The sequence below is a fragment of the Pholis gunnellus genome (assembly GCF_910591455.1).
Source record: "Pholis gunnellus genome assembly, chromosome: 13".
In the NCBI taxonomy this organism is placed as follows: Eukaryota; Metazoa; Chordata; class Actinopteri; order Perciformes; family Pholidae; genus Pholis; species Pholis gunnellus.
Genome location: NC_136540.1, coordinates 10,048,638 through 10,067,496, shown reverse-complemented (window position 1 = coordinate 10,067,496; position 18,859 = coordinate 10,048,638). Strand labels below are relative to the sequence as shown.

The 18,859-nt window shown below is 41.2% G+C and overlaps 2 protein-coding genes across 2 annotated transcripts in view; one reads left to right on the top strand and one right to left on the bottom strand.

Annotated features, from left to right (window-relative positions):
- Window positions 1-157: 157 nt before the first annotated feature.
- hephl1b (hephaestin-like 1b) lies at window positions 158-13,852 on the bottom strand. The gene is made up of 20 exons (XM_079172006.1): window positions 13,567-13,852; window positions 11,575-11,819; window positions 10,114-10,326; window positions 9,475-9,693; window positions 8,917-9,171; window positions 8,119-8,287; window positions 7,310-7,449; window positions 7,039-7,170; window positions 6,296-6,501; window positions 5,856-6,000; window positions 5,482-5,694; window positions 4,603-4,822; window positions 4,346-4,485; window positions 3,967-4,092; window positions 3,779-3,885; window positions 3,406-3,637; window positions 2,864-3,003; window positions 1,869-2,022; window positions 1,705-1,722; window positions 158-571 (listed from the first exon to the last, which is right to left on the bottom strand). The coding sequence occupies exons 1-20, from the start codon at window positions 13,737-13,739 to the stop codon at window positions 489-491; spliced, it is 3,330 nt and encodes a 1,109-aa protein (XP_079028132.1). The 5' UTR covers window positions 13,740-13,852; the 3' UTR covers window positions 158-488.
- A 3,603-nt stretch (window positions 13,853-17,455) lies between these two features.
- tmem135 (transmembrane protein 135) overlaps window positions 17,456-18,859 on the top strand; it is a gene marked incomplete at its 5' end in the record, with an annotated part of 6,766 nt that continues 5,362 nt past the window's right edge. The window contains 3 exons of the mRNA XM_079171769.1: window positions 17,456-17,593; window positions 18,109-18,236; window positions 18,687-18,779. Of these exons, the coding sequence (XP_079027895.1) occupies window positions 17,456-17,593; window positions 18,109-18,236; window positions 18,687-18,779 (359 nt within the window). The remainder of the gene's footprint in view (window positions 17,594-18,108; window positions 18,237-18,686; window positions 18,780-18,859) is intronic.

Below are 18,859 nucleotides of genomic sequence, written 5' to 3'. Positions count from 1 at the left end.
GAAATAAAAGGTCGTCATTGAAGCTACAAAAGAGTTGCCACACAATCTTTGATCTGTTCTCTTGTTAACTTGCTGTTTAAAATGGAATTAACGCCACCTTGTGGTTATAGGTGGTGCTAGCAAATGAAAGAACAATGATACAAATATCACAATACGGTTGAATAAATGTCTTTATTGCACATTCATAACTGGAATAAAGTTGTTGGTACAGTAATGCTTTGCAAAAACTAACAACACCAAACACAGTGCAACATGGCAGAAAAACGGCAACATAGAAACAACACATAAATATAAAATGCCTTTTTTAGTCAGAAGAAATATAATCATTTCCAACTTTATACATGATTGGACAGCCGTTGATATATTTTGACTGGTCTGATCATTGCTTGATATTTACATACATGAGCTCCATTAATAACACAGGCAGTGATTTTGTCCCAGGATTTGTTGTCAGTGCATTAATGTCCACAGTGGTCAGAGTCCCTTCATCAGTGCAGGCCACCCGCTACAGCCACGAGACCAAGTGCCAGCGAGAGCAGCAACGTCTCTTTGGAGCCTTCAGTTCCTGCCGCTGCAACAGGAAAGACGCAGAGAGCGGAGGAGGAAGTCAGAGACAGGAAGGGATAAGTAAACAATAAACACTTTAAAGCCATGACATCTTATCACATGAAAATGCACAACCTAACCTCTGTATCTTTGAATTCCTTATTTAGTGATGCATACAGTGTTACACGATTACCCCAAAATCTCTGATCCCATACTGGCCTTGAAGCACTACTAGAATTAATTTCATCCTTTTCAAGTTAATATCGACAAGAATGTATCTGCTGCACTATACATCTTACAACAGTGCACAGAAAACAGCTCTAAAGGAATGTCTAACACAGATAATTCATGTCCCAATACCCGATACTTACTAAGAAAACATAGATAACGTTTAACAAAACATTCCACATCCATTACGTCACAGCAGAAACAAAGAAACTCCAATAACTGCTGTCCTACTTTGACCTCTGTTGAACTAGACTAGAGAAATGAATGGTATGCTACGGCCGTGAACAGACCAAATGAACTATCAATAGTCCTAAAGGACCATGTTTATGCATTTTTTACGTTATCACAACTAACGATTGTACATACCATTCTGCTGTGTATTAGAAGTTTAGATGTACTGTATTTTGTCTACAGTTCCAGGGATCGATTGATTTCTGTTCATTTCTATGTGACGTGAAAATCTATGAGCACACTCTTGAAACATGCTATGGTTATATACTAATAATCTATTACACCTTATACAGCTTTACTAGTAATTCATCAATCACTTTTGTCAGTATTACAGGAGACATAAGTACGTTATTTGTGTAAGGTTAATGCAGTAAAGACTTTTGAAGCCAATCTGTGCGTAAACCGCATTACATGACCATAACTAATGCAAGCGCGGTGGACTACTCAACTTAAGCAAGTTTCAAAGTCATCTAACCAATAGTTATGTTATACATAAAAGAATGCAAAGCAATGCCTGGAGAAATACATGAAAACAATCAATAACTGCATGCAATCAAACATGATATTAATGTAATGTAATGTTAAGGTTGCTAAAGAGTGACAGACGTATTTTAACTGTCAACACAGTACTGATATGCTGTGGTACTTTACACACCGTACGCTGTGAAGTGTTGGTAAAACAAAAAAAACAGATCTTACCATTTGAGAATTTGTTTTCTGCAATCGAAAAAGATAGAAAAAGGGAGTTAACAGACAACCCCTCATCAATGGATGTTCAGATTATTGCACATACTGACGTTACGTTAACACACAAGCACATGGGAGTGAGACTGACGCACATATCACGACACATGCATACACACCTATGATGGTGAAAGTGGTCTCCATGCCAGCATGGATGTGATCAGTGACGTGACAGTGGAGCAACCAAGTCCCCGGGTTCCCAGCAACCATCTCCACAGTCTGGAAAATCCCGGGGAAGAGATCAAAGACGTCTGCACGGTGCACATGGTCCGTCTAACACACACACAGCACACATACAACACAACAGACGGGAACAGAGAAAAATAAACATGCTCAAACTGAGCAGAGAAACTTTCTGCGTGGGCATGTAGAGATTTTCATGCTCAAGAATAACATTTATTTCTACAATCAACACTTAAAATGATGAAGGCACCTGCAAATGACAAGGCAGCACAAAATGCAAACCAACCAAGACCTCACCAAACCCCCCCCTTCTTTTGTTTCCACAAAATGTACCAAAACACTGGCAACGAGGAAGATCTTGCAGAGATAATAATGAGAATAAATATGAAACACATTTTTAAATCATACCCGCAAAACCAAAAAGGAAATCTGGTTTGAATTGACACTAAACGCTATTACTGAGCTTGTTTACAAGATATTTAGCAAAGGCTTATCTATAGAGGGAACCAAAAGGTGCATCTTTGGATAGATGGGGAAAACAACACTGAATGGAAATACTATTGACTCCTTCAGCCGATAAAGAATTCATAAACAGTTACTGATTGGTTTGGGATACGCTCAAACAAACTGCTCCCAAATGTAAACCGTTGACTGGACTGAAAACAAATAAAACAAAATAAAATCATACAACTTAAATTATATTTAAATGATCTCAGCGCGTTCTGCTTTTTCCGAATATGCAAAGCATTCAAGACAAACTTCCACTGAAAGCACATTTCAACACACAATGTAGATGTAGCACCTCACCGCACGTTTCAGATGGTTATAAACATTGAGAACACCCGATAACAGACCCGTTCTACACTGTGTGGATATATATATATATATATATATATATATATATATATATATATTTTGCCTTCAGGGTTACCTTGTAAGTAAAAGTCTCTGCGTGGAAGTGAACGGTGTGCATGTCCACTTCGTTGCCCATGCCCAGTAGATACCAGTCAACTTTCTGGCCCCCGATCATCACCAGTCCATGGAGGTTACCATAAAGTTTACCATTGATCCCTTCAGTAGACACATTCACACAGAGAGATTACCACACACCCATCACATATAGAATCAGACAGAGACATGCAGACACAAGCGGGACTTCCTCTGATGACAATGTATCAAAGGCTAATTTTAATATTGGATTTAATTTAGCTTACGTCCATTGTATTTTTGTGAGCTTGCGTTAAAGCATTTATTTTTTAATTATATGTTTTATGTATCGTATTATATATTACATATCTTATGATTGAGTCTGTGTGAGTTCCATATTTCCCCAAGTGGACAATAAAGATAAAGACTGTCAGTTTTACACTGTATTCTCCAAACGTTTCCATTTTCCTTTTTTTATGTTCAATTCCATCCTCATCTTTTTCCTGCTGGGATGAACCTCCCGCCTCCGCTCTTCTTATCTCTCACCGTGCATCATGTTACTCTCCCTGAAGTCTTCGTCTGGAATGAAGGTATCCGGGTTGACAAGGTACGTTCTGATGTTGTCGTCCAAGTACCAGGACTGGTTTTCATCATGCACCATAAAGAGCAGAGCAAACTCCTTCTCCACGTCAACCCTCTGTCTGTCGGGCCCCTCCCCACGCTGCAGAGTCCCAGGCCTGCATATCACCAGAGGCCCCAGAAGACCACTGTACAGATCCTGAACATAAACATATGAACCCGCTCCGTCATAATCGTCCACACTTCAACTCATACCTGAACATGTCCATTAAATTCATTATTTTTACAGCAACACTGTGATGTATGTGCTTCTATGTGACTGGATACAGGGAATATTTACCTTAATATAGTCAACATTAGAGTAGTAGGCATAAGAGATGCAATTAGGATCTGAGACCCCTGGAGCAGAGCTTTCAGGAACATCCCACGTCAGCTCGATTATGTGGCCTGGAGGCAAGAGAACATTCACTTTTTGTTAGAAAGCAACAGCAGACATTTTAAATATTTTTTTCAAAATATGATTCTTACCAGGTTTGACAGGAATGTGAGCGCCGCTGGCCTTCACTCCATGTGCGCTAATCGAGTACGGACGGCTGGCTTTGTTCTTGAATGTGATCACGAGCTGCTCTCCTACCTCTGCTTTGATTATAGGACCTGCAGAGGAGGAAAAAAAAAACCTGTGTCGATATTTTATTTATTTTATTTTAAACTTCAGAAAACCAATTGAGAGGGAGAATGCTCGTTTTCAATGATGCCGAGGTACACATACAATAAGTGAAGAGACAAATGAAATCAAATAGTAATAAAGGAAGACTACATGATTATATTAAGCATAACGACAACAAAATAAATAATCTTCAATCCTTTCTTGGTAAAGAAAAAACATCAGAAAGAGCACTAAGCTTACCCATGATTCCCAAGTGTTGTTGGTTGGCCTGTCGTTCCTTCTGAACTCTGAAGGTGTCATCAGAGTATTCTCTATATACCACCTTCTTATAGCGCGAGCCAATTCTGTTTTTCCCATTCGCCACAAATATATTGCCTGGACTGGGAGACATGTACCAATTTGCTTCCATTAACAAACAGTAATAAGTTACGCCACTAATCACAGGCTCCGGCTCCAACACAGAAATACATCATCCTACAATTATCTTACTCACACACCTGTTCTCTAGTGTGGCGTGGTGTTTCTCCAGCTCCCAGTCTCTTTCAGGTGAGAAGTCCCACTCTATTTCTTCAGCACTAATGAAATACTGCACAATCTTGGTCGGTCCTCCTGAGGGCGGGAGCTTCGGTTTGTGTTGCGGGCAGAGGTTCACTCTGTACTGCTGCCTCATGCCAGCTGAGTAGTGGTCTGTTACTCTGCAGCTCACCTCATACAGGCCTGACAAGGGAATGAAAAGAGGTTAATCGTTTGGACACATGAGTGAATATGTTTATGGCTTTACCTTAGGTGTACACATTTGCAGCTGAAACACAAAAAAAAGTATTTGCTCTGTGGCTACTGGTTTATTTGGGCGGGTTGTACTTTCCATTTCTTGCTTTGTAATTTGATGCACATGTCTGGATGTGGAGTAAACTTCAACATGTAGACTACATATTATCACACCATTTCTGCATTCTACGCATTTAGAGTGCTTTGAGCTATCTGAGCAATTTCCCCTTCCACTTCTTTTTTTACGTCTTCAATGTGGCTTACCACTTTATCTTTGTTGTTATTTGGACTTTGGGGAATCCATACTCAACTTTCTTTTTTGTAGAGTTAACCATCTTGATAGCACATGTACAATTTATGTTTGTATTTGAAGTTGTGACAGAACAACAGAATCCTCTATATCCCACCATCTCTTAAATTAAACTGTATTTGCATTTTTTTTTTTACACTTCACACAAGGTTATCTAAGCATGTTTCTAAAAAAACAAATCTGTCTGTCAAACAAAAGCTGAATTATGGATGAATGTGTGTGAGGAAAGGGATGTGGTTTTGGAGCGGCAGCACAGTGTAGAGTGTGTGTGTGTGCGCGTGTGTGCAATATGACTAACCAGGAGTGCTCGGCTGCATGAAGGCGGTAGCGGTGGTGTGAGGGAACACGCTGATAGTGTCACGTGTTGTGCTCTGCTTCTTGAAGGTGTTCCCCTCGAAATAAACACCATGGATGTCCACCTCTGTACCTAGCCCAAAGGTGTACCACATAACTTTGTCCCCGGCACACATCTCCAACCCATGAAGGTTCCCATACATGCGTCCGTTTACAGCTGATATCAAAGGGAAGATTAAAACAGAAAAATACAGAGCGAAGTAAGAAAATACTTAAGAAATTAATGGTATGGACTTATAATCGGTATCAATCAAATAATATTTAAATGAAATATTCGCAGTTCGGTAAAACACACTCTTTGCCAAACACATTGATTACCATGCATCAAATTGCTCTCCTCAAAGTCTTCGTCTTTAGGATTTGTCATGCTGCTGCCAAACATCTTAATATTCTCCTCCAAATACCAGCTCATGTTTTCATCCATGACAGAAAACAGAAGGAAGAACTCCTTATTTATACCCTTCTGTAAAACAAGGCACACAGTAACAGGAAGGACGTACATTGCACTGCAGTTTCCGTTAACAGCATGAACACAAAAAATACATTACATTGTTTTAAATTAAAATGTCAATGCCCGCCTTTCAAAGAAGTGAACTGTTTCGTTGTTACAATCAACTACATCATCTTCAGCACAGTGTACTTTGTTTTTATCTTATCTGATCTGTGATGGCCCAATTTCCTGACAATAGTGCTAAATAGATTGTTTCCTGCATTTCTCTGTGAGAGAAGATGTGTGTAAATGGATAGTAAAGCAGCACCTGGGCTCCGTTCTCCCCCAGCGTTCCCTTCTTGCACACGAGCAGAGGTCCTACTAATCCAGAGTTGGTGTCCGAGGCGGGATCAGTTGCAGAGTAGTACAGGTAGGGGATACAGGGAGAATCAGATGAAGACGGACCTTCTAGCACCTCCCAGGTGTAGGTGAAGTTCTCCCCTGGACCAACGTGGGAGCCTGGCTTGTCAACACCTACAGTATTGCACACAAAGAAGTAACTGTTTGAAATAGGCTTTTTGCTGTAAAACTCTATGCCTATGAATTGAGCCCGGAAACTGAAAATTCGAATTTTTATTACAGTTTTATTCAGAAATACAAACTCATTCTATTGAAATGCAGTCCATACATGACTTTTATTGTTTGGTTGATGTGATTAACTAAGTTACATTATTTGAAAGTGTGCACTGCAGATATTCTCATCCCTTCGTAATAAACCTTTCAGCATGAATTCATACAGAAAAGGAAGGCCAATTATCATTTGAGCTTTTGGTCTTTGTTCAAATCAAATGAATCCCCTCGTCTAGCAAACATCAGAAGCACAGACAGACGTGGATATTTATTTCAGTCTTGAAGCAAGCATGCAAACAAATGTCTCTGTCATCCTTAAATGTTAACAATCGGCAATAGCTCCTGTTTATAGAACACAGTTTAATGAATCCTCTCCCCTTATTACCACCTAAGTTAATCAAACAATTTCAATGATGGCAATGCAACTGGTTGCTTCCTCACCGTCCTCATAGCTGATTCCCTGGAAGTGTTTATCATAGTGCAGGCCATGAGGCTGTATGCTATAGTTTCTATCGGCTTTATTCAGGAATGTCACTCTGACAGTGTCTCCTTCCTCTGCCCTCAGGACTGGACCTGGACAAATACAAAAACATTATAACCAGACAAGAGAACTTAGGAGTAAGACAAGACACCAGTGTACCAGAAAGATACAACAAAGGGGGAATGAAATGCTTTGCCAAAACTGGAATTTGGCGAAAAAGGGAGGCCTTACCTAAGATTCCTAAGTGTTGAGTAAAAGGGGTTGGTGGCTTTGCGACGGTGAAGGTATTGTCTGTGTACTCTACGTATATCACTTTCATGTAGCCACCGCCGATCCTCCCATCATCTCTACCGAAAAACACTTCAGATGCACTAGAGAAAGGGTTGGGGTGTGTGAGAGGAAGGATACAAAGCACAATGTACTGTAAGTGAAGGGAACAGAGAATGGCTGATATACACACAACTGCCTCACCACAGGAACGACCAGTTCACGTATAATCAAGCCTGAGCAGTGGCCATACACACAGACAGGCAACTTTCTTTAGAGGTTCTCCCCTTAATGAAATAGTTACTATCTAGTCAGTAAACACCCGAGCTTCCTTTTCCAAAACTACTGAGGTTGTACTTTCTTGATGCAGAAATTGGCTGATACATATTAGCCTGGCTGTGTTAGGTGCTTAGAGACATTGAATCGATATCTTGACATTCTATTACAGAGATTTGGTCCAGTTGTGTCATATATTGTAACTAGCCCGCATCCTTACAAAAAAAGTAGGCACTATTGAAACATAACAACAGGAGAGTTTGGTAACAACTATATGCAGTACAAATGATGTCTTGGGCTAAATGTATGAGCTAAAATGAGCCAAATGGACATAATCCCTGATGAGGTAAATAGTTGGGAGAAGGCTGGCATGAAACCATGTGTGCACTGTGTGTTTGGTACAAACCTCAGTAGAGTTTTGCATTACATAGCTGTTACCATTGATTAGGTTGGATGCAGCAGTGTGACACTCCTAATTTGATAAGCTGCCTGCCCACCTGTCAGCCTCAGTGAGGGATACATTATTAATCAGATCCCTTCCTGAGGGACCGTAGCTCCACTGGACTTTCTTTGCTGCCAGGTAGTAGTTCCTCACAACGCCGCCCATCACTGTAGAGCCGGCTTTATTGCCACATGCCTTCACTTCATAAAACGCCTGCATCCCAGCTGGAATAGATAAAAAGAGACACACACACACACACACAAACGTTACATGGACCATACATGCACAGAGTTAAAGCCTGTGGTGAAACTGGGCCTTCAGAGCCTCATGAAATCTTCTTGTCTGAAACCTGACAAGTCTAAAGGGTCAGATTGAATAGTCTATACAAAATAAATATTCCAGGGTTCAGTTATCAGATTACTTCCTTATCTTTTTCCTTGAGCACACCAGACACTGACAGGACAGAGAACCCGTTAAACGACCAAAGGTGTGATTTATATATTTGTGGATGTTTCTTTAAAGTCCCAGAAATACAAATAGGCTATTATGGTAAGCCTGGTACGATACAAAGGAAAGGAATTTCACAAGTGTAAGCATTATTCATAATGTAGCCATAATGTTGACCAAGTATGGCTCACTCACTTCTTAGTTCAATGGACTTTAGACAGCCTTAAAGTACAAGTCCTGACGTGTTGAGAGTAGAAATACAAGCTCAGCTGAGAGGAGACTCGTAACATCCCTTTGAAAAAACAATAGAGGTGTACCTCACAAAAGAAACGCATTCCCCACGTCATCAACTCTGCACAACGTGAGCAGGAAAGGTCACACAGAGGTTAAAGGTCAGGTGCCCTACCCAGCAAGTGGTCATTAACCTGGCAGGTCAGCAACCACTTTCCTGTTGCTTTCGGGAGCATCGCAGCTGTCGCAAACGTGGCTGGGAACAGGCTGAGGACGTCAGTGCGGTGGCCACGGTCCAGCAGTGTATTCCCATGGAAAAAGGCAGAATGAATGTCCACCTCGTTACCCATGCCAAACAAATGCCAGGCCACTGCACGGTGCTGGCATAGCTTGATTCCGGGCAGGTTACCAAACATGTAGCCATTAATAGCTGTGAAAAACACAGAGAAAAACACAGTCAAGAGCTCAGAGAGAAGGACAAAGAGAACAAACTTAACCTTTGAACCTTCTTTTATGCACTTTGTAAAAGGAATTTGAAGTGATGAGTAAGTCACATAACATAGCCAATTAAAGAATGTAGGGCATGCAGGGTGGGTGGGAAAGGAAGAAAACTGAGACAACCATTTTTAGATTTTGTAAAAAACTTCACGAAAAGAATATCTCTGTTGTCAACCGACTTTATGTGTGTGCAGTCGTTTTAGTATGAATTAAATCTGAGAAAGATCCCTCTCACCGTGCATCAGGTTTGACTCCTCAAAGTCTGGGTCTTCCCGGTCGACTCCGGCTGGATCAGAGCAGTTCTGAATGTTGTCCTCCAGGTACCAACTCAGGTTTTCGTCCACCACGTTGAACATCAGGAAGACGTCCTGGTCAACGTCATTTCGGGCCGACTCTACAACAGACTCTAGCTTTGCCTGACCCCGGACTGGATTTTGAGTCTCCTTCAAGATTCCTGCGCTCATAGAGAAAGATGAGACATAGAGAGGGAAGCAGGATGAAAATGTTAAATATTTATGCAGTCAAGCACAGATAAAACAACATTTTTCAACACTATCTCATTCATTCATTGGATGTGGTGTGGGGAAATCCCCCCTGTGGTTTCCCACCATATTTGTATTCTTATGAACCTTTCTTTGTTGGCATTTTTTCATTGTAATCATTAAAGGCTACGTAGCGGTGGTGTAATTCACTTTTTAAGCACGGGTGTGAAGAGGCCTCTGGTGACTGTAGCTACTGAATGATCAAGGAACATAAAAATAAATTACATTTGGTATACAAATCAAACAGACAATATACGGACACATCATGAGAAACATTTCTTCTGATGTAAATTCAGTTAGATTAAATAGCACGTGGTCACATATCTTCATACCTTTCTTGCAGGTGAGCAGAGCCCCGATAAGTCCTGAGGCGATTTCTTTGGGCGCATCCAAGTGAGAGTGGTAGACCCATGTCAGGCAGTTGGCATCGTCATCTGTGGGGGCAAATTCTGGTTTGACCTCCCAGCGGTAAGTGTAGCTGCCCCCGGGAGGAACAGAGTCGTCCTCCTTCAGCTTGTTTGATGTCCCATCTGGATAGAGCGCCCCTGATAGACAAACACAAGATGTTTATGCTGAGACTATTCGGTTTCCTCTGAAGTTTGGAGAGCAGTTTAGCCTGTACGTTTCCCCTTTATGTCAGTAGAAAGCAATGCTATGGTCTTAACAAGCACATTTCTTTGACTTATCTGTTTAAAATGCAAAACTGAGTTCATGAATGATGTAAAACATAATATGCATGAATTCAATTATTCAACTGCAAATAGGTTGGTTAAGCACATTCTTCAATGGAGGTTTCCCAAGTCCAGGTCATTTTCATTTCCTCTATGGTTCTTATCTCTGTTAAACTGTCAGCCTCTACGTGTATAAGTCATATATAAACATGTGTATGACCTCAGTCTTGGTGATTGATGTCACGGGTACACTGACCTCTGTACCAATCTGCACCCGTCACATGACATGGTTTAACACAGAATTAGCAGATTTTTTACCAGTTTTATGTCTCGATGCGTTGACACCACCCCTTTTCTCCTCTTCCTCTATCCCCTCATCTCGTTCCCTTCCTGTCCGTATTTTCCATTTATTTATATATGGTTGTCACTTAACAGAAATATTCTTTATGACTCATTGACAGATTGATGTAAATTGCTTAATAAAGCGGTACATTCATCTGTGTTAAGAGGGAAAAGAAAATGTTAGTTTCGGTTCCCGTCTGTCTCAAGCACAATGCATCTCCCCTGATGAGCGGGGGATGGGGGCCTGTTGCATAACCAAGAGCAGTAAAGTTCAGAACACTACTTACCATAAAATACCATATTAGTCACCCAGTTAATGAAACTTTGCTGTGTCACTTTTTGTACTCTCACACAGGTCATATTGGACTCATTTAGTCCTTTTATCTGATCAGTCTGTCAGTATCTTTTTGTCAGAGACAGTCTGACTAGCATTACACAAAACTTAGTGAAAGAAATCTGAACAGTTTTGCTTGTTTAGTGAATCAGCACTAGTCAGACGTAATTCTTCAGATATCTGCATCTCCATTGCTGTCATTATAACATATATAGTTGTAAACCGTTAAAACTGATAAACTGCTATTCATTTTAGAAGGAAATCCTTTAGAATAATATTAAATATTAGAAGTCGTCTTATTATTTTTACAGCAACTACTAGGAATCAGTTTGCATGAACAGGTGTTCCTTTCCGTCTGAGTTATGTCACAATTGATTCTGCACGGCTTACTGTGTGTGAATACAGTGTATCTCTACATGCAGGGTTGGTGTTATGTAGCACTATACCCTCTGTATTCTTCTCATAGAAAACTCCATGAGGATGCATAGAGTAGCTCCTGGTCGCAAAGTTCTTCAGGTGGACCACAATAACTTCATCAACCTCAGCTCGCAGTATCGGCCCCAGGAAGCCCAACGAGGCCGGTCGGGGGGCCAGGCGGCTGTACGTGGCATCTGTATACTGTCTGAACATGGCCTTCTTATAAACACTGCCAATACGGTGGGGTCCTCTTTTCAGGAACACGGATGCATACCTGAGATAGAAGTGGAGACAGAGAAGAGGTTAAACAGAAGGAAGCGAGTGTGTAGGAGGCAGAGGAGAAAGAGACAGTCACTAATCCTGATTTGTTGGCCATTTCTTCAGATCAAGGCATGATCTGACATGACACCACCATGACAACAGCGCAGCTGCCTAATTATTGCCAAGATACCGACTGTGTGACTGCAGCCAGGTGCACAACTGTATGTAATTAGTGCAAAAAGTAGAATAACTATTAAAAAGGAGCAAAGTGCCAATGTGGCAAAAGGTGTGATGCCATTTAAGCGCACTCTGTACGATCTCACAAAAGACTCTGATTTATGCTGAGATTATTTAACATGATTTCCGAAGGCAGATTCAATGTCATTATGAAATGTACTGTAATGTAGGTGATGAATCCCTTAAATGTAGATGTAATGCAGCAGAACAAATTGCATCTGGTTGCAGCCTTCCAACAATTAGACTTGTCATTATTGTGATTACACGTTGCTGTGGGCTAATAACGTGTTACCGGAGCGGTAGCAAACAGTATTGCTTCTGTATATCCAGCCCTAAGCCAAAGCAACAGGGAGGATGTTTACTTGATTCACAAATGGGTCAAACTGACAACCTTCACATAAAGGAGCACCTGGTCAGAACAATTTAGTGCTAACGTGGGGGCTACACAAACCTATTTTTGATCATTATGTAGGCGTGCTTCTTTTGATGAGATTTCAGACAATCATCTCTATGTTGCATTCTACTGTATGCACCTTTTCTTATTGAAATGCAATGTAACTGCATTAAAGTAAAACACATTACATCTTGGTTTCCAATTGGCTGATATTAGATTTTTTAATGAAGGGCTACGTATGAGAGACACCAAATTGATGAAGTATCTATAGTAATGATCCACTAATGGATTTAATAATAAGTCAAATAGGAGGAACAAATAGACAATATGATATCTGGAGAAGATAAGAAATATTGATCAATGTATGCTAAAATAGCTTGGTTTGAGTACAACCAATGATTCTTCTGCGCTTGTGTGCGCTTGACATTGTAAATGACTGTTGGGCAAGGTTCCAAGGAGATTCCAGCATTGTGCAAGGGTACAAGCGACAGTTGTACTATGCTTCAAAGTTATTAAACTGTATAACCATAAGAGATCAACTCAGATACCTGTCAGGTATTTATAAGCTTGACTATCAATGTAAAACTCAGCTGTAAAATACATTAATTGGGAAGCATTCAGAAAAGTCCACACTTGAACATTCTTATTGCACCTGCTTTCTCTTTATTCTTAAAGCACAGTAACCCTTACATCTATGTAAATAACAGTAGTGGTGGTGTGATGCAATTTTATATCTATGAGAGGCAGCTATCCTTATTTCCTGACTTATTTTGGTCATTATTACACTTAGCAAAGGAAGCCTCCAACCTCATGAAAGAAGTCACTCACTGTTCACTCAAGTATCATCTTTCCTGTGCGTCTGCCAGACTACCAGCAAAGCACACAACTCTACCTTCTAAAGTCTAGACACTGTCACACCCTGACAAGATGACATAGGACTTTTTAGTAATCTTAGTTTGGGTTGTTTCTGTTTTCTTTTACAAAGTATATTATAATCGCCTGAGATAACCTCAACACCCCATGTGTGTATTTGATATGAATGATCTGCGATGACATTTGAGTGCACCCACAATCTGTAACCTACGTGTTTTTCTCTCTCTGTAAATAACTTGACTGCATCACAACTCACTCATCATTTTCGACGCCTTGTCCGTTAAGCAGGTTTTTTCCACTTGGTGCGTAATCCCAGTAGTCCTCAATGATCCCCACATAGTAGACTCTCTCCCTGCTGCGCCTCCCTTCCGCACCGGAGGAGAGAAGGAACAACAAACAATTCGCAAACAGCCCCAAAGTCCGCGCCATGTCCGGCTGATAGCTCCGTTCAAAGCAGGGCTGAATGTTGAGCGGATTTTGGTTCAAGAGGAGCAAGTGGAAACCTCCGTTGACTCTTCCATGCAAGCGCGTATTCGCAGTGTGCTTTGGGGCTGCAGCACTTATGAAACTCTGCAAAGGAAAACAGTTGGCCCATTCAGCCAGAGAGCGACCACGGCGATACCGCCTCCTGTGGTATCAGAGTACAGGGATAATAAACACTCAGTGTTCTCGCGGTAATTATTATAAAATGTTATTGGAATTGCCTACTGGGAAATTAAGGTAATTGATCCACTTATGGTAAAATGCAGACTCAGGCACCGTGGGCCGTCTTAATTGGCTGTCAACTTTCCAGAGGTGATGAACATTAGTCAGCTGTCTGAAAATCAAATTGTTTAGATAGATAGATAGATAGATACTTTATTAATCTCGCAAGGGGACATTTGTTCGCTACAGCAGCATTATGATACAGGTAAGCAATCAAAGTAACAGAGTAAAAAAAAAAAAAGCTCAATATAAAATAACAGAGTAAAAAATATTAAATATAAAAAAATGAACAATATATACCATCAAATAGAATAATATTAAATTAACTAACTAACAGTTGTGCAAAGATTTAACCAAACAACAAACAAACAACAGTGTAACGGGTTATAGTCTTGTGATTGATTTGGCCGGAGGTGATTTATTGTACAGTCTTATTGCAGTGGGCAGGAATGTTCTCCTGTATCTGTCCTTGTGACAGCGAAGCTGGATGAGTCTGTTGGAGAAAGGGCTCTGCTGTCCCTGCAGGTGGTGGTGGAGAGGGTGGTCCGGGTTATCCAATATGGATAATAGTTTCGTCAGTGTCCTCCTCTCCACCATCTTTTCCAGAGTGTCCAGTTTGCAGCCAATGATAAGGCCGGCCTTCCTAACCAGTTTATTAAGTCTGTTGGTGTCTCCGGCTCAAATGCTGCTCCCCCAGCAGACTACGGAGAAGTAAAGTGCACTGGCCACAACAGACTGGTAGAACATCTCCAACATCTTGCTGCACACATTGAAGGATCGAAGTTTCAAAGAGTTGACTCATCCCCTTCTTATACACAGCATTGATGTTGGTCTTCCAGTTCAGTCTGTTGTCGATGGAGACACCCAGGAACTTGTACTCCACCACCATGTCCACGTCCTCTCCCAGAACTCTCAGCAGTTGTGGAGCCGTCGTCTTCCTCCTGAAGTCGACCACCATCTCTCTGGTCTTGGCCATGTTCAGAAGCAGGTGATTTCTACCGGCCCACTCCACAAAGTCATCCTCCCGTCCATCCCTTATACGCCCGACCACTGGAGAGTCAACAGAGAACTTCTGCAGATGGCATGACCTTGAGTTGTACTGGAAGTCAGTGGTGTACAAGGTGAACAGGAAGGGAGACAGAACAGTTCCCTGTGGAGCTCCAGTATCTCTGACCACAATATCAGACAGCACACGGCCCAGTCGGACAAACTGTGGTCTGCCTGTGAGGTAGTCAGTGATCCAGGAGACGGTGGACGTGTCCACCCTCACCACCCGCAGCTTCTCACTTAGCAGCAGTGGTTGGATGGTGTTGAATACACAACAACAATCAAAGAAAGTGATTCTCACAGAGCCACCGGTTCCATGTGCGACTGAGCTCGTTGCAGCAGGTAGATGATGGCGTCGTCCACTCCCACATGAGGCTGGTATGCAAATTTCAGAGGGTCCAGTGAGGATTTCACCTGCGATGGGAGGTGGGCGAAGCCTCTCCAGCACCTTCTTCACATGAGATGTGAGGGCAACCGGTCGGTAGGCCAGATGGAGTCTTAAATCAACATTTTGTCACCACTTTCTGATAAGACACCTTAGTCACCACTTAGTGGCTTCATGGTTAATACTCCATTTAGTAATGGATTATAGCTCAATAAGAACAACTTTGGTTTCCAGGTTGTGAAAAATCCCTGTGGCTGGTGTTTATCTTCTGTAGGCTATTTGGTGACATTGCTGCTATTAATGTTGATACTACATACATACATTTTTTTAAACTGTAGGTTTTACACTGAAGTCAACAAGTAAATGAATAACTTCATTTCTGTCCAGATTCTTTACAGTTTTTGACAGAAAGTGTCCTGTTGGAGGATAAAGCAGCTGTCAGAGGACAAAGCTGCTCTCTTATAACTGATCTTTAAAGTATAATGAGACGATTTATTGACCATGAACACTGTAATCCGTACAGTTTACAAACCCTTTATAAGTGGTAATCTTTTCTGAAGATAATCCTACTTGGGCTGAATTTGATCCAGCTCATGCTCTCAACCCAGCACAGCAGCTACATCCTTCTTTCAGCCTGAAGCTTTGTGTCGTTCTCTGCATCAAAGTGGAGAGGCTGACACCTGCTGACCAGCTGTGAGCTGTACAACTGTTGAGACCAAGGTGGGTGAAGCTATGGCTCTGCCTCTGCAAAGTATGCAGGATACCTTGATATTACACAAAAAGACATATGCATATTCTGATCACTCTGCTCTTGTTACCCTCATTTGTATGATTGTGATCTTTGAGCTTCTTATTTATGATAATCTCCACAAATCTCTTAAGTACAACTTGCCACTCAAGCACATGATATGAAATCAAGTTTATTGGGTAGTGGTTCTATAATTAGGTCCTTAAAGCAGCAAGTCTGAAAAAAGTGTCCCGTAGTCTTGCATTGTTATTATTCTCTTATGTGCTTGTGTGTCACCAGGGTCAGGTTCGGCACAGGAGTTGATTGTGTTTCCTTTTGTCTTAATTAATCACATAATCACCTGTACTTTCATTTATTGTCAGGCCCCCAGCGCTTTAATTTGGTGCCTGCTGTCTGATTTTCTCAAGTTTGTTTGTGGCTCTGTAATGTTTGTGCTGTTACATTATGTTACAGTCTAACAAGAGAGACAACGTACACATTTTAGTGTGTCGTATCTCCACTGCCAACCACCAAACACTGGCAAAATCATGCTAGTGTTTAGGCTATATTGCCTTCCTTCGAACAGGACCTACACTTCTTTTTCTTTTCACAGCGATGGTTAACATCTTGTGTCAGATTAAGCCTAATCTGATTCCAGATTTAGTTGAAGATTTAGACAGATTTACGTATTAATCTGCAGTGCTACCACGGTGAGCAGGTGGGGTATTGTAGATTTGCAGCAAAGAACAAACCTCTTACACATTTTGCACACAGATACCCACCTCCTTCATACTACTGATTCTGGTTTTGAATGGACCTGCATGTAATCTTACATTTTGAGAACTCAGGAAAAATTTTGAAGGATTAATCTAATTTATATGTGAATGTTTATCAATTGAATGTATTTAAGAATTAGTGGTACTAAACGGTATATGGCCTTTTTCCATTCATTCATAATTTAATGATATATATTAAAGATTAGGTGATTAAGTAAATGTATATAATAGTAATGTAATAAATAAATATAATAAATCTGATGATAGAGAATCAAGAAAATCTGAAGGGTTTCACTTCACTGATGTCCAATGAACCATTGATTCATAATGTAGACTGTAGGATGTGGCCTATTCGTAGATCAGTAGAATATAGTCCCGACGGCGCCGTGCACGTGCACAGCTCGTTTACGTGCCTGCGCTCCCGTCCCAGTGAACGCGCACGAGAGCGCGTTGCCCTGCTGTCTACTGTTGGTCGTTGTGCGGCACGGTCAGTAGTGGTACAGACATGGCCGCCCTCAGCAAAATACCGCACAGCTGCTACGAGATCGGTCACACCTGGGACCCGTCGTGTGTGCAGTCTGCTGTGGACGTAGCCAGGGGTGCTCTGGAGGTCTCCTTCAAAATATACGCGCCTCTCTACCTGGTAAATGTGGCCGTTTGACCTGCGATATTTGAACTTGTGACAGTTTTAGGTGAGACTCTGAAGCTAAAGTTAGCTAGCTCACCAAGTTAGGCTAACTATCGTTACTTCTGAGGTAACGTCGTAAAGATTAGCTGACACACGTCGCTAGTTTTCATTAGGGGACAAAGTTTGAATGTATTGCTCGTGATAAATGTCAGTAGGAGGTAATAAAACATTGCATGCGATACTTTACCCTTGCCCTATGAATACAAACTGCATGACACAATCACGAGTGAGTGGCTAATGATATTAACGTTAGTCAACCGTAAACAGGATCTGATCAGTTCAACCAGTTTTTGACTCATTCCTTAATACCGCACAGCCAACCATTATTATTATTATTATTATTATTATTATTATTATTATTATTATTATTATTATAGCTCCAGCTGGAGAGTTTAATACAATTGCACAACATTCCTTAAGTTTTCTCAACCGTCATGAAATGATTTGGCAACCACGTGACGTTATTGCAGATCGCAGCGGTTCTGAGGAGAAGGAAGAAGGATTACTATCTCAAAAGGCTTCTCCCGGAGATCTTGTGGTCCACCTCTTTCCTCACTGCCAATGGAGGCCTCTACATTGTTTTCTTTTGCCTTCTCAGGTTAGTAACGTTACGTTTAACACACACAATACACACACACACACTGTTAATGACCCGGCTCATTTCAAATCCAGATGAAAGAGTGTCAGATGCTATATTATCAGTGTTTGGATGTTAATGAATTATTATCTCAGGGACTGCTGAGTTGCTTGAATGTGCCCTATTGCGTTTTTTCTTGGAAAGATGAGATAAGATAAGCCTTTGTTGATCTCCAGAGAGGAACATCAGGCATTGCAGTTGATCAAAACAAACACAAGTGTTATAAATGCATGTTCAGTGCTACTCGCCTCAACACCTGGTGCACATTATTCAAGCTCAAAAGTGCTGCACGTGTTTCAAAATATCTACCCAAACATTGCTTCTTTAATAAATAAAGTCTGTGCTGACTGTGCTCGGGTCCACTTTCCAGTTAAAAAATGATAAATGCCACTGTTTATTTATTAACTTCAGGAAACTGTTGGGCGGGTTCAACTCCTGGTCTGCTGGGTTTGGCTCGGCACTGCCTGCCTCCTATATTGCCATCCTCCTGGAGCGCAAGAGCAGGTGACATTCCAGTTTTTCGTTTATTCTCACTTGATTTTTCTCCGTTCTCCTTCTCTCTGAAAGTCTTTCCATGTTTTAAA

What these genes read in the sequence shown, in the direction of transcription:
- hephl1b (XM_079172006.1), bottom strand. Translation starts at nt 13,739, where the DNA reads ATGGCGCGGACTTTGGGGCTGTTTGCGAATTGTTTGTTGTTCCTTCTC. An exon ending in CTATGAGAAGAATACAGAGG is followed by an intron (nt 10,327 to 11,574) that starts GTATAGTGCTAC and finishes TTTGTCTATCAG; the next exon opens with GGGCGCTCTATCCAGATGGG. An exon ending in GGAGTCAAACCTGATGCACG is followed by an intron (nt 9,172 to 9,474) that starts GTGAGAGGGATC and finishes TGTTTTTCACAG; the next exon opens with CTATTAATGGCTACATGTTT.